Genomic DNA, 16,020 nt, shown 5'->3' on the forward strand with positions numbered 1-16,020 from the left:
TTCACTTAGACATAGCATTAATGCAAAGCTAACAAGCTTTAGAAGACCTCATTTTATTATTTCCTCAGGTTTAAACACATAAAAAAAAAACAACAACACAGAAGTGTTTACGTTTTTTCAGTTTTATGGCAAGAAGCTATCAGTGAAGACTTTTGTGTTACATGACAGGTAGGAATTTAGAGCACAGTACAGAAAACTGTCCCATTTAAGATAGAATAAACGTGAATGGACTATGGCTCTTGCCAAACAGTGGTTTTCTCAATGGTGGCCCAAACCCAAATGATAACATGACATTCATAAGGAAGCAAAAAAAGTGCTGCATGTCAGGACCTGGTATGAGATCATGTCCGTGCCTGTTACATCATAGTGTCTTAGATTATAACAATGCACTTTGGTCAGCAATTTATGATATTACCCAACCACCATTTCAGAAAAAAAAACAAAAACAAAAAACAAAATCAGCAGATCTTGAGAGCTTTACTACTGTGACATTAAACAACAGAATTTTGTTCAGCAAGCATAACAAACCTCAAAACCAGCAATGAAATAATCTGTACTCTGGAGCTGGAGGAAATATAAAGACCTAAACGGATGGAGTCAGGAAAATTTTTCTGAGCTTCCATTATAAAAAAAAATTACATTAGGTTAAGATCATTAAGGAAATAATTGCCCAACTTGAAGCAAAACGTTTTATGGAGAAGAAAGTGGGTGCCACGTGCAAAACAAACAAAAAGTGTTCGGGGGATTTGCACCTCTTACGTGTACAAATGCGTTAACGGAATTATACAGGAGTAGGAGATCAAAGAAAAATGGCAACAAAAAGCCACCAAAAGTATCAAAGGACATTGTCCAAAGCTTTTGTATTTTTAAATTTGGTCAAGCTAAAAAAAACTTTACAAAGAAAACAGGTAGTAAGCTTATCTGTTTTTTTTAAACTAGAACCTAAAGGTGCTACATAAAAATATAAAGAGAAAACTATGCTAGTGGTCACTGAATGTTCTTCTGTTCCAGCCTCCTTGCCGACATAAGATAACAAAAAAAAAATTTCACATCAGTAAAAATGTATTAAAATCTGAATTTTACAAGTTATGTGTTGCTCACATAATATTTTTTTTCTTTATGTACAGCAAAGTCCTCCGGGCTGCAGCGTAGCGACTTTGGCACAACACCGAAAATCTGCTGCTTCACCCACGCAAGGTCGATTCGTAGTCACCAAAGGAGCTCGTGGTTCTTAAAACAGAAAAAAAAGGAAAAAGAAAGGAGTCCAATCCATTCACAGTAAAACTGGACTTTGTTTTAGTCAGCTAAGTTTTTCACTGTGGAAAAACAAAATAAAGACTTGTCAGTGGTTGTTTCTTATAGTTCCATATAACAGGATAAAATATATGCTATGGAATAAACGTTACCCAAACCCCTTGAAGCTAGCAGGAATAGGTAATAACATGCAATATATTATGCATTCATGTATAATGCGCACACCGTATATTATATATTATTGCTCTTTGCTGCATTTTTTCTGTGTTTTTTCCCCCCTTTAATGTTTTGGAGAGGGAAGGGGTTAGTTTTATCATAGGGGCATAACTAGTGGTATTTTACTTAGCTACATTAGGTGGGTGCAGATTTTTTAACATCTCACTAGACAAAAAGTAAAAACATAGAAAGGAAGTCTATAGGAAGCTTATTCACTTGGGTGCATTAAATAGTTAAGAAGATATTTATCATTTCATCAACAGCAAAATTCTACATTTTATGGTTGAAATATTTTTAAAACCCTTGGATATGGAAGGCTTAAACTAACCTTAGCAGGTCTAAAAAATAGGTAAAAACAACTTCAGATGAACAACACATGACATATTACACTTTGTCATGATTTATGCTGAAAAAATAAAGCCAAAATGGAGAAGCCATGCGTGAAAAACTAAGTACATCTCATAAATCAATACCTAGTAGAACCACCTTTAGTAGCAATAACTTGAAGTAATCATTTTCTGTATGACTATTAGTCACTCACATTGTTGTGGAGAATTTTGGCCCACTCTTCTATACCACATAGCTTCAGTTCATTGATGTTTTAAGGCATTTGTCTATGCACAGCCCACAGCATTTCAATCGGCTTGAGGTCTGGATTTGAGGTTTACTGGGCCTCCAGGCATTGATTTTTTTTTCCTTTTTCAGCCATTGTGTTGTAGATTTGCTGGTGTGCGTGGGATCATTGTACCGTTGCATGACCAAATTTCGGCCAAGCTTTAGCAGTCAGACATATGGCCTCACGGTTGATTCTAGAATACTTTGGTATATAGAGGAATTTATGGTTGACTCAAAGAGTGCAAGGTTCCCAGATCCTGTGGCTGCAAAAACAAGTCCGAAGCATCACCCCTCCACCACCGTGCTTGACAGTTGGTATGAAGCGTCTGTGCTGATATGCTGTGTTTGGTTTTCACCAAATGCGGCGCTGTGCATTATGGCCAAACACATCCACTTTGGTCTTGTCTGTCCAAAAGAACATTGTTCCAGAAGCCTTGTGGTTTGTTCAGATGCAACTTTGCAAACCTAAGCTCTGCTGCCATGTTATTTTTAGAAAGAAAACAAACCATACTTGGTCAGTCTTTTTCTAATTGTACTGTCACGAACCTTAGCATTTAACATGCCAAAGCCGGTAGAGTCTGAGCTGTAACGCATGTTTTTTTGTGATTTCTCTGAGCATTGCATGGTCTTGGGGTGAAGTGGTTAAGATGCCCATTCATGGGAAGACTGACAACTGTTTTCCACTTTTGAATAATCTCATTTTACAAGGGTGCATTGTAAATAGTTTGGGAAAGGCCTTATAACTGCTCCCAGATTGATGGGCAGCAACAAAATGCTTCTCTAACATCACTGCTGATGTCTTTCGTCCTTGGCATTGTGTTAACACACAGCTGCATGCTCCAGCAAACTGCTAAACCTTCGGCTTTTATAGAGGTGGTCACACTTGCTGATGATCAATTAATCAATCAAAGGCATTTAATTAGCAGCACCTGTCTGCTACTTAGCATCTTAATTCCTATGGAAGCAGTAAGGGTGTACTTTTTTTTTTTTTTTTTTACACATGGCTTCTCCATTTTGACTTTATGTTTGTATAATAAATCATGACACAGTGTAATATGTCACTGTGTAATATGTGTTGTTGTCCATCTGATGTATTGACCCAATAAATATAAAAATCTCAAAATATATCTTTTGAAACTCCATATGCACGGAGCTAAAGGCTATTTTACTATAGCTAAGCACATTTAACTATCCATTAAACCTATATATTGCATATTAATTATGATTTATTATGCCTTCGCTTAAAATCATCTATATCTGTTGTGCCTGCTTGGACTCCTAGCAGGGTTTCAGTATAATCTTACCCGACTGATCATGGGAAATTACAAAAAAAAATAAAAAAAAAAAACGCATGAGAGGCTCTGGCTATTCATTTGGTGGATGTCAGAGCTGAAAATCTAAATCTGAGTAATAAAAAAAAATATGAAACCTTAAAAGCAGATAACAGTGTCATATTGTTGAGTGCAGGATGTGATATCTTAGCTCATCATTTATGCTTAACAAGATAACGAAAACCCTGATGGTAACCTTTCAACACCTGTGCGACAAGACCCTTGATTGTGATTCAAATCATGCCACGCGGCTCCTTGTTTATTCTTCTTCCAACGATACAAGTTTTCAATATACAGAGAACAATGTTTAGCTACAGATGGTTATTTTTTATTTGCCAAAAGTGATTAAGGAATCCCGTTTCACAAAATAAGCTTGACTTTTAGCTTTAATCATTTGTTTACTACTTTATTTTGTGCATACAAAAAAGGCATTTGCTATTATAAAGAGTTCCTATACATATAAACAACTAACATGGATGTTCGGTCAAATTAATGGGCTCAACGAATGTTAACAAATTGGCTTTGGTTTTTAATGTTTAGAAAATCATAAGGTAGGTGGCATGAAATGCTATAAATTGTAAAATAAGAATAGTAACTTCAAACCTGAAACACCAATAAGAATTCTTATTACAGGGACACCTACTAGAGAAGTGCTTCTTGCTGGCCTTAACTTGTATGACTATTGCTGGTTGAGAAAAAGTTTAGAAAATCAAATCCAAATGCACATGAGGGTTTTAAATCAGGAAAGCCGGGTCGGCTAGGTATCACCACAAACCTTTATTTCTACCAGCAAAGCATTTTTTTGCCAATTACAAATTTTAAGGAATACTTTTTGATGGAGAGAATAAGAGAGGCTAGAAATCATCAGAAGGCACGTAGCAGAGTTCTTCTTCCATGCAAAACAATAATTGTGAGAATTAATTTTTTTGGATACTATTCTATTTATCTGCCATGGGGAAATAAATCTGTCATATTATGTTTTCAGTGTAACGTGAAAAAAATGATTGCTTCTACTTTTATCATTTAACGTAACACATTTTGAGTACGTATGATCTCTAGAAGTGAATGTCGTTGGTTCTTATTGTAAAAATGTAGGTCTTGCACAAAGGTAAGGTGCTTATTGCATGAGTAGAATACACTGTATATACAAGGATTCCCATTAACCATTTCGGCCTTGGGCTATTCATCTTTTTGAAATGGTAATACAGAAGTATTTACTTTTTTTATATTATTTATTTATTTTAGTTCATGTAAGTGGCACCCAAACTAAGCTGAGCTACCGACAAAGTTTTACTTACGTTTCTATCCTCCATTTTTGAAAGTTTCCTTTTAACATGTTTTGGGGGTTCCCAAGTGTCACTATCATCCGTATCTTCGTTCTCTTCTTCCTCATCCGGCTCATCCAATATACCATCATCCTCTTCCTCGTCCTCAAATGGATCTAAACCGGCGTCCTCTCTTTGGAGTCTTTCGGCAAACCATTCTCTCACCTGCTCGTAGCCCATGTGAGATTTGGCAACCAACTCATCAAGGTCTTCCTCATTTAAAAATTTGTGTGTTAAATAGTAGTCTTTGAGCAACGCTTTCCCAGTCTTGTGTTTTATTGCCACTGTTGTCCTGTCCCAGGAATTTGTTCTCCTTGGACCTTTTGGCCGACCACGTGGCCTCCCTCTACCTCTGCCTCTTGGTCTCCCACGACCCCTTCTTCGTGAAAAGCTTTGACCATTTAGAACAGTTGGGGTGCCACCGGAGTCATCTTGGTAGAGCCACTTCAAATTATTATGTTTAGATGCATACCGAGCATCTCCAAACCACCCGACTACTTCAGCCCTTGCAAGACCCGACTCCTCTGCCAGTTTGTCGTATTCAGCTGCCGTTGGCCACTGCGAATGTATAAATGCCCTTTTAAGTATTTGCAGCTGGTCTGATGTTTTCTTTCCAAGTTTTCCAGAAAAGGCTATACCAGACTTGCTGTCCAGAGTCCCAGCATCTGAAGAATTTTCATCCATCTCTTCTTTTACGGCAACATCCCCTTTGCAGTCATTAAGATCTCCCGATTCATTCTTCACACCCTTGGCTCTCCTCCTTTCTGTAAACCACGCATCGATTTCTCTTCTTGTAAGCTTGGTAAGAACCCTTAATTTGTTTAATTCATCGTCGGATGGCACCGTGCTTTTTTGAAAACTCTCTTCAAGAGCATGTAGCTGTTCTATAGTCTTTTCCTTGAATTTCTGCGGAGTAAAATCTGGAAAAGGATTCCATGTTTGCCTGCTACGTTGCGGTGTCACCATTGTAGGAGACTCTGCAGTCTCGTCGCTGGAATCAATAATTATAGCACCGCTAGCATCACTGTTTAAATGGATGCCATGACTCCCCTTCGAATTCCTTTGGTTATACCGTGTATCGCTGAACCATTTCTTAATTTCACCTTTAGTCAACCCCGTCATTTTTATAAGCCTGTCGATTTCACTATTGTGTGGAAATTGGTTTTTGATATAGCTATTTTTCAGAGCAGTCAGCTGTTCCTTTGTCTTTTTTGAACGCATTCCAAAAACATCAACCATGATAGATGGTTCCTGCTTAGTTATTTGGGGAGCCGGGACAGCAGCCACTTGCTTCGCTTCTACTACCGGCTGGGTAGCCTGAAGTTGGGCTTTTTGTAGATGTGTGTTGCTTGGTACCCCAGCTACCGTCAGTGCTATTGGAGGTAGTGCATTTGTTCCTGCAACTTGCGTGAGGACCAAGCTCGGCTGGCCAACTATTTGGCACGTTTGTAAAATGGAAGGCAAACCGTTAGCAGCTGAAGAAATGTGAGCTGGAATAACCGTTATTGTTTGGGGCACAGTGTGCACAGTACCGTTAAATTGCTTTCTCCTAGCGTCTTCCACTTCTTCCGGCGTCCAACTAACACCATGTTTGAGGCGCTGGGCAGAAAACCAGATTTTTAGCTGCTCTTCTGTGCATTTGGTTTGAGCAGCTAAAAGACTGATCTCGGAAACTGTTGGGTAAGGAAACTTGTTGTACATATTGAGCAAAAGTGGATTGCTGTCCAATGCAGTATTATAGGTCGGAATGCTATTGATGGGTATTAAGACTTTGGAAAGCATGTTACAGTTTTGCTGAGCCTGGACGGTCGTAATAACTTGAGCAAGTCCAGGCTGGAAAACAGTAGCAGGAGTCACAATGGCACTGGGAATTTCCTGGGTATTTGTTATAACCGTGCTGGTTGCTTTCACAGGTTCACTAATTGGGGGTGGCCTGACTTCTTTCTCCTCTTGTGGTTTTATCTTTGGGTCACTTTCTGTTTTTGTGCCGTTCTCCTCAACGCAGTCATCCCCTGCGTTTTGGGAAACCGTTATCCTCTTCTTTTCTGCCTTCTCCTTCATTATTTTCATTATCGGCGTCTTGCTGATGGAAATCCCTGGAGAGGTGGACTCGGGCTCTTCTTTATTTTCTTCCTGGACAAAACTGCCATCAAAAGTCAGATCATTAACAGTTTGTTCAAAAATTGTCTGGTTGTTGCGCTTAACCATAGTCAACTTGAAATTGTCCTCTCCAGGATGGTACTTCATGTTGTGCTCAGAAAGGGAATCATACCTTTTAGTGAGAAAATTACACTCCACACAAAAATAGGAAGAATTAAGTACAACATTGGGGTGTTCAGAATCCACATGGAACGTGAAATTATTTAAGTCTGGAGTCTGAAAAGAACAATATTTACATTCGTAACCCCCTTCCACAGTTTTACTCTGCTGATTGTCTGAATTGTTGATTTCTAGTGCATCGTCTTCACTCGATGTGCTCTCGGGCGCGTTCGCAGGTGGCGGGCTTTCTGCTGGCGGTAAATGCGGCGGCCCTTCTTCCGCATCAGAGTTCATTTCTAGATCAGGGTCGTGCTCGCTTGCAAGCACCATACAAGGAGTTGTGGATTTCCGTTTACTTGCCATAGTGCTATGAACCACTTTTTAGCTCATTTATCTATATATATATATATAACTATATATTAAAAAAATCTTAATAGAGTGGTAAAAATAATCTTCATAAAATGGCTTAATAGAGTTTCAAGTTGGTGCGTAGGCTTTAATCTTCTAGACATTTAAATCAAGTTGCTGTGCAGTAATATTAAGTTAGATTCATGATGGTTCACTACCTAAAAGGAAAAATAAAACATCTCCATGTTATCAACTATAATAGACTGAGAAACATACAGAAAACACAGCTATCAGGATAAAGGCAACATTGTGAATCTGCCTCCCATCATGTGTCATGGCGTTAAAAGCGCTGCTAGACAAGCCTCAGCAATGCATTTCATGGCACACGGGTCATCACTTATCACAGGACTCATTTATAATACAAAGCTGCACTCGGAAGTATGAATAATGTAATTGAGAAATCTATCCATTGTTTAGCTGCACTGTATATTACACGTATACTTTGTGTAATTACAAAAAAAAACATTCAATTTATTTACTACTTATAAACCTCAGTCTGTCTCAGTTTGTTTTTAAGCAACCAATTAATTAGGGTTTAATAAGCAATTGCGTGCTTAAAATGCTGTAGTCATCATATAAAAATTGGAATATATCCGTTTGTTAGTTTTAAATTTTTGCACAATATTTTATATATCCTCGTATCACTAACACAGCTGAATCAATCACTACCAAATTGTGTGCTTTTCTTTTAATCTGTACATTTAAGCTCATGACAGCCCCCCCAAAAAATAAATATATATATATATATATATATATATATATTTATTTTTATTATTTTTTTTGTGAGATCCTCTGAGATCTCCTGGCGGAGGTGGTAGAGAATATAAAGCATGCATATGATAGGTATATAGCTATTCTGAATGTAAGATGAGACCACGGACCCAATAACATGTCATGTCTTTACAGCAAGGACATATAAACTGGATGGCTTTTACCCATCGGATTATTTGTATTTTGCCGTTTTACATGTGTAACCTTGTACTGTATTACTGCCCTTGCACACGCTCTCCGGGACTTGAAAGAGTAGTCTTAACATATTCCTCCCGATAAAACATTCTCTAAATAATTACCGTTTCTATATGGTTTCCTGGAGACATAGTGACCTCTTGTGGTGGCTTCATGTTGTAACCCTCTGATCCTTTATAAAGGAATATAAGTAAATACATAAAAAAAACTGTAAATTGTAAATAGTTAACCACCATAAAAGATCATTTTCGTGTTCAATAGTTATAATAAAAAATCATACATGGGGAAATATTTTTTTCTTTGAGCCTTAAATACAATGCTTTATACAGTAATGTTGAGTAACATTGAAGGAAACCTGTTTTTCTATATTTTTCTCCCAATGAATCAGTGGACTTATAGGCCGCCATTGTTGTCAGTCACGTTGGGGGACTTTCCCTGCTCAGACACCACCCTGAGCTGCTTATTTATGACAATACTAATGAAGCCCTGCGTGTGCATTCATTCCAAAGGTCAGGTTGGGTGATGAAGACCGAGCAGTTCTATTGTTTACTACAAACTGTATAGTATTTGTCTCGGCCTAAGATAACAGAGCTGTGACGCATACAAGTGGTTAATATCCAGCTATCTGAAAACATTCTGCAAAAAAACGAAACAGCACAATATTTGGAAAATATATTTTAATTTTATACTAGTAAAGATTTTTAAGAAAAAATGTAAGTTCCCCTTTAACCTCTTAAGGACCAGGGTTACTTTACCCAAGTATTTTTTATAGTTTTTATTATGTCTTTATTTAACTGATTGCCCACAAATTATACAGTTTTTTTTTCCCAGGACAAGTATGATTGTTTCGAAATCAGTTTCTTCCAATAAAAAAATAAAAAAAAGTTATTGGTTTCCCAGGGTATGTACAGGAACAATGCATGGTTTGTTTTCGGCAATAATCCCTTGAATACCTGATCATTTGCGAAGCCTAACGTGTCACTGATAAGCGATCAAGTAGTAATAATTGTGCATTAAAATAATAAAAATGGTATTTATTAATAATTTGAGTGATATATAGTTTACCAAGTGTCTGTCATATTGATAAGAGTGATCTGATCATTATCAGTTGACTCTTGATTGGCTCTGCAGCAGATTGAACGGCAGCAGAGCCTTACGCGACTGCCATGGAAGCACCTCTGACACCCATAGGAGCATATCACAAGCTTGTGGTTACTCAAGAGACAAAAAATAACCCCTAAAATGCTGCAATTGCAATCGTACAGCAGCAGAGGGTTGGGACAGAAGGATTTGTCCCTGATACTATGATAGCTGCTGACGCGATCTCCTATAAACCGGGAGTTGCGGCCTCAGTGATCACTCGAGTAGGTGCGATCAGATGGTGAGGGGGTTAAGACAACGTGCATACATTTCTCAAGTTACTGAAGACACAATGCTATGATGCGTGTATAACGTATGTATAACGTGTCATTCAATGGCTGAGAAACCTCTCTCATTTAACTATACGTTATCCAGAGCCAGCAAAGAGCTGAGTGCAGCACTGGGGTTGGCTCTTCACAACATACAACGAAGCTGAAACTCAACTATCCTTAGTGAACAGACCCAAGTTTGTTTTGTTGCGTTTGTGGGACGTTTTATCTGCTTGCTGTTTAAAAAATGACTACACATACTTCTGGCTTTTACAGAAGAAACAATAAGACAACATGTTTTTAACCTAAACCGGCAAGCGCAAGCACGTCCAAAACAAAGCGGGGGCGTCGTGAAATAAAGTGAACAGACTTGAGATATAACATCTCTGAGGTTTGATTACTTAATTCAATGTGTATAAAATGTACATTTCACAACCAATACAGTACAATGTATTTAATAAATGCATATAAGGCAGGAAAGGGAACTTTTTAAAAGTAATAAGATATATCTGAAAAGATCAGAAAAAAAATAATTACAGTCAAAAGAATATATAGTTTTTTTGTTATTGTTCTGCTCTACTTTTTAATTTGCAGCTGTGAAAAAAATTATACGACATCACAATTTAAATCAGAGAGAGAACAACGTATTTTGGTATGTTTTGTCCCGCAAGGTGAGGTTGTGTTCTGGAAACGACATCAAACAAGAATTCGTAACGGATAAGGTTTTGATACAATAATGGTAGCATCAAAAACCATGTGGCCAATTTAAAGGGACACGGCAGGGAGCCCCCTAAATAAACAATGCATGTGCTTTGTGTGACATTTATAGGCATTAAATAAAAATCTTACAAGGAAAAACTGCTCCACAGCTGCAACCCCCCCATCAACAACGCATCCTGATATCCATCGGGAGCCATCCATGCAAAAACTGAGAAAAACTACAAATGACAAGTATATAAAAGTCACACTTCAAATTTCTAAAAAAAAACTAAACAAAAACAAAAAGCCTTAACCCTTACTGGTGTAATACAATTTAGATCCACAAATGCCAATACCTGTGAGTGGTAGATAGGTGAAACAGCCTCCCATCACAGGTGGCAGAGGCTAATACAATAAGGGTGTTTGAACTTGCATGGGATGGGAATTAAGCTATCCTGAAACCGAGTTGAGACCAAGGAGTATTTAGAGAGGGAAAAAAAAAAACAGACAGACTAGATGGAGGGAACGGATCTAATCTGCCGTCATATTCTATGTTACCTTGTTTCTATACATCCTACCTGGCAGCCAATCTGCAAATTTCAGGGTAACACATCCAATATAATATTCCACAGACACACACACACAAAAAAAAAAATATATATTTAAATCTCCCGCCGGCTCAAATCACTGCTGCTCATTGGCCAGCAGTCTGCCAATCAAACCCGGCCAGAAGTCCCTACTTACAGCAAGTTTGCCACTCGATAGGGACTCCACTTCCCTGGCGAGTATCTATCAAGTGTATAGATGAAAAAAATCATTACTACAGATTACCAGCAATATCAAATAAAAATACTTTAAAAAAATTCCTTCATGTATGTTTTAATTTTTTTTATAGGCGCTTATTCTTGTCCTGAACATAGATTCGCATACACACCAACGTACACATATCCCTAGATCTTTCCTTTCCTCCGTAGCTATCTATAGATAAGGATTAAGCGCTGCGTAAATTGTTGGCGCTATATAAATAAAAGATAATAATAATAATATAACCGTATAGCCAACAGAAATCTAAAACCGTCAACACAGGCATGTCTAAAGTTAGACAGAAGTATATTTTATTTAGTTGGCTGTAATCCATATGGTGGATACACAATCATATAGATTTATAAGTAAAAATAATCTAAATAATAATAAAATTATATAACGGCATAAATTTGTCAGCATTCCCCTAGTGGCAACAGAAGAGCCTAGGCTGATATGAATTACCGCGAACAATAATAGTAAAATAAATACATCGATGATATATGATCAATATATGATATATTAAAGTCGCCCCCAAAAAATACTTTTTTATTTTTAAAGTAGGAGTGTTGCAATTGGCGGTTACACCTTATTGTTGGCCTATCATCTATGATGAGTTTTCAAGAATAGCACTATTATCCTCACTATAAGCAAGAACCAATCCTAAAAAAATAGCAGGTGATGAAACGTATTTCCAAAAACTACTACTAAAAAATTACTACATTTTCATCAAAATATATATTTGTATTATATATAAAACACATATATACATATATATGTGTGTGTGTGTGTAGATATAGGTGTATATACACATAATATAAATCATACACATAGATTATATATATGTGTGTGTGTGTGTGTGTGTGTGTGCGTAGATATATGTATATATAAATCATATACACACATACATTATATATGTATACACACAAAGAGCATTCACAAAGAGTGAGAACCTGCTGCTCTTATAGGAAGTGTGTACACTGACAGTGACTGCTGCAGCCCCTGTGCTGACACATGATGCTGGTGAGCACAGTGCTGCAGGTAGTGACCCGCAGACAGACACAGGAAGACAGACAGACAGACACACAGGAAGACAGACAGGATGACTGACAGGGGCAGGCTGGAGGGGGCAGTGCTGCCAGTCCATTCCATTGTGCGGGGGCCAGGCCCGGGTCCGCTGCTGGCTGGCAAAGGCCTCGGGCACTGCGTGTGTGCGTTACATGGGGCGGGCCTGACAGGCCTGGGGCTTGCCGAGTTACCTGCTCCCGCCGTGCCTTCAGTTTTGGGCCGCATCCCCTTGCTCCGGCAGCACGGCGGCCATCTTAGAGATCATGGCGAAGAGGAGGAGCGGCAGGGGCTCGCCAACAATACTGTCGTCACCTCGACGGGGGTGCAAAAAAAATTAAAAATCCAACCGAAAATTATTCAGGAATCATGTAGCCCGTTACATTAACGAGCAGTACCCGCCGCGGGGGCGTTAAAACCGGAGACCGGGCTCCCTGCTCGCCACAGGCTCGGATTTTGCGGTTTTTTGGCGGTAATTGGAGGCGGGGAAATGGTTTCAATGGTAAATGTCTGAAACCGGGGAGCCTCCCACCGAGCTGCACTCACTGGCAAATTAAAAATATTATTTAAAAAAAAAAAAAAATTAATTATACTTTTAATTTCTCCAATTAGATAATTGTTCCCTCAGAGATGCTGCATGCAGATTATTGCTAATAGTGGGGTGGTAGAGGGTGACCAGAGAGTCAAAAGTATGGAGGCTCTTATGTAATCAAAATGTATACGTAATGATATAATATGACATATAAGGCATGGATTAGTGAATAGCCGGAGATATAATTTAATTAGCGCCTGACTTTTTTATTTTAAATGTTTTTTCAGATGATGCTGAATCCCTTTCTGCGAACAAAAGAAGAAGAAAAAAAAACACATTATTTTAATTATTTATTCCACAGCGCTGTGCGACGGGCAGACAGGACATAACAAGCAACGCCTCATAAAATAATTTCACTTACAGAAACGAGGGGTAATGAGGGCCCTGCTCATATGAGTTTACAATCTAGAAGGAGTTGGGGTGTGTTACACATGAGGTAAAAGTGCAACTCTTAGGGACGGACGAGCCACACTTAGTATGAGTAATGCAAGAGAGGGACTGGGAAAGGTGAGTGGAGGCAGGTGGTGGGAAGGATGTTAGCGGGTAAAGTTGCAAGTGTCCCTCAAGAAGCGGGGCTTGTGGGATTTTGTGCAGGACCGACGGCAGGGAGAAGGAAGAATAAGCTGGGGAAGGACATTCCAGAGAATAGGGGCAGCCCTTGAGAAATCTTGCAAGTGTGCGTGAGAGCTAGAAATCAGAAGATAGAAGTAGATCATTGGATGAGCGGAGACTGGGCCGGAGTGTATTATTGTTATTTATTGTTTTATATAGTGCCATCAGATTCAGTAGCGCAGTACAAAGGGTAGACAGGGTGAAATAAAAGATGGCATACAGAAACAACAGGTGAGCTGGGCTCATCACAAATGAGAAGATGTAAGTAGGGGAAGCGCTGTGAAGGGCTTCGAAAGTAAGAGTGAGGATTTTGAAATGAATCCTGAAGCCCACCGCCAGCCACTGAAGAGACTGACGGAGGGGAGAGACATTAGTAAAGCGATGGGAGAGGAAGTCTGGCAGCAGCATTCATGGTGGATTGTAGAGGAGCTAGATAAGACAGAGCTACAATAGTCAAAATGAGAGATAACAAAGGCATGGACAAGAACCTTAGTAACATCTTGTGATAGGAAGGGGCGAATGTGGCAGTGTTTTTAAGAGGGGTGCATTTTTTTTCTCAGGACAAGTAGGGCTTTCTTTTAAAATAATTATATATATATACACAAAATTAGTATGAAGAATATAAAAAAATGTGGGGTGGGGCAAAATTGTCAGTTTTACCTACAAAAACTACATAACCAGTGCAAATGGGGGGGAAGCCTCCAAAAATGTATTTGGGTATTTGTCCTGTTTTTGGATACACCTCGTATGCCTGTTATTTTCATCTATTTTGGCAGTTACAGGGTTAAATATGAAGGCCATGCATTGCTGTTTCTAAACAAGAATTTTTAAGAATGTGGTGTGCTGGGAGTTGCGCCCCAATAGCAGCCAGAAAAAAAAAAAAATACTAAACAAAAGTATATATTTTTTTGAAAGTTGACATCCGAAAGTATTTTACTAGGAGCATTTTAACCTTTTTATTTAACTAGTTTAGCGCCAATGTGTCCTAAATGGTAAAATTTCTTTTTTAACAAACCCATTCTATCCAAACACAGTATTTCAGTGTTACTGAAACAACTTGTGATTTGTATTCAGAAACACACACCCCGCCTCGAGTACAGCGATACCCTGTATGCATGGGTAGGGTATGTCTATTTGGCTCTGTGGGTTCAAAATTGTAACATGCGGATTTCAGTTTTCAAACATGGAATTTTGACAGATCAGTTTGTTGGCTCCACATCTCATTTGAGACACAGTAGAGTGCCCATATATCATTTTAACCCCCCCAATATTTGCTCAATTATAAGACAAGGGTTTTTTCAGAGCAAAAGCTCTGAAAAATACCTATCGCCTTATATTCAAAGTTGTCTTATAATCAAACCTCAAATAGAGGTCTGACTATTAGACTAAGATCCAGATCTCACGCAGCACTGCAGGAGACCTAAATCCTCCTATCTGGCAGCTAGTTAACTTCTGCGCAATGCACATAGACAACCTCCGATGCAACCAGACACTCCCGCCGGGGCTTCTGTGATGGAGCACCGGCATCACATGACCTTCCAGTGCTCCAACACAGAAGTCCTGGGTATCAGCGGAGGTTGTCTGTGCGCATTATGCAGACCTCCACCGGCTGCCCCCACTTGATACCAGGGAGTCTGGAGCACAGGGGACAACACTAGAGATGCATCGGTAAGTGGGGGGGAGCATAAGACATATCAGGTGGGGCACAGTGGCTTATACGGGGGTATAAGGCATATCTGGGGGACACAGTAGCAGGCCATGGGGCAGATGTGCATAACTGCAGGTTGGCAAATGAAAGTAAATAATAAAAAAAAAAAAAGCATTCTCAATCATAGTTTTTATTACATACGGAAAAATAGTTTACATGTGAATTAATATTTACTAATAAAACTTTTCTTATAGTGTAGTCATATTCAGATTATTTTTTTCTAAATATTAAAATTTTGGGGGATTGTTTTATAATCAAGCAAATATGGTATGTGTGTCCCATGCAGCTGATTCCACACCAGCGCCGTCAATGTGTGGGTTAATTTATTATTACTTTAGATGATGACTCAAATCTTTCTAGTGCTGGTTCGTCGAGGGGCTGTCATAATAATCAGATCCCTCCTACTGGCCAGGAGTGATCTGATCATCATCAGCCCACTTATGAATGCAGAAGTAGCTTTAATCCCTTTTCCTGAAGCTGCCTCTGGAAGCTGGGACATGATTACAGGTAAACCGGCGATTGCAAGGAGGAGTCTCTGCGGTCACACCTGTAGTAGTGATAAAAGGGCTCGTGGGGGCCCTTTTTTTTGCTGTTGCTGGTCTGCCTGGCTCACGGCATCGAATAGGCTAACCGCACTCATGGAGCGATCGGGCAGGAAGGGAATGTTGTGGCTGATCTCCATACTTGTGTGGGGACCCAAGTAACAAACAGCCCCCTTTCCTAAAGCTTTCTGGGGCAGCTGAGGACACAATCGCCGGTT

The 16,020-nt window shown here is 39.0% G+C and overlaps 1 protein-coding gene across 2 annotated transcripts; it reads right to left on the reverse strand.

Moving 5' to 3' along the window:
- Positions 1-939: 939 nt before the first annotated feature.
- ZHX1 (zinc fingers and homeoboxes 1) lies at positions 940-12,789 on the reverse strand. 2 transcript variants are annotated; one of them, XM_053466310.1, is made up of 4 exons: positions 12,543-12,789; positions 8,479-8,546; positions 4,715-7,566; positions 940-1,316 (listed from the first exon to the last, which is right to left on the reverse strand). In XM_053466310.1, exons 3-4 carry the CDS (start codon positions 7,361-7,363, stop codon positions 1,314-1,316), a joined length of 2,652 nt encoding a protein of 883 aa, XP_053322285.1. In that variant the 5' UTR covers positions 7,364-7,566; positions 8,479-8,546; positions 12,543-12,789; the 3' UTR covers positions 940-1,313. The 2 variants fall into 2 exon arrangements, with proteins under 2 accessions (XP_053322285.1, XP_053322283.1); XM_053466308.1 differs by lacking the exon at positions 940-1,316 and having other exon boundaries at positions 4,607-7,566.
- Between the last annotated feature and the right edge of the window lie 3,231 nt (positions 12,790-16,020).

This window comes from Spea bombifrons, chromosome 5 (assembly GCF_027358695.1).
Source record: "Spea bombifrons isolate aSpeBom1 chromosome 5, aSpeBom1.2.pri, whole genome shotgun sequence".
Classification (NCBI taxonomy): domain Eukaryota; kingdom Metazoa; phylum Chordata; class Amphibia; order Anura; family Pelobatidae; genus Spea; species Spea bombifrons.

What these genes read in the sequence shown, in the direction of transcription:
- ZHX1 (XM_053466308.1), bottom strand. Translation starts at nt 7,363, where the DNA reads ATGGCAAGTAAACGGAAATCCACAACTCCTTGTATGGTGCTTGCAAGC.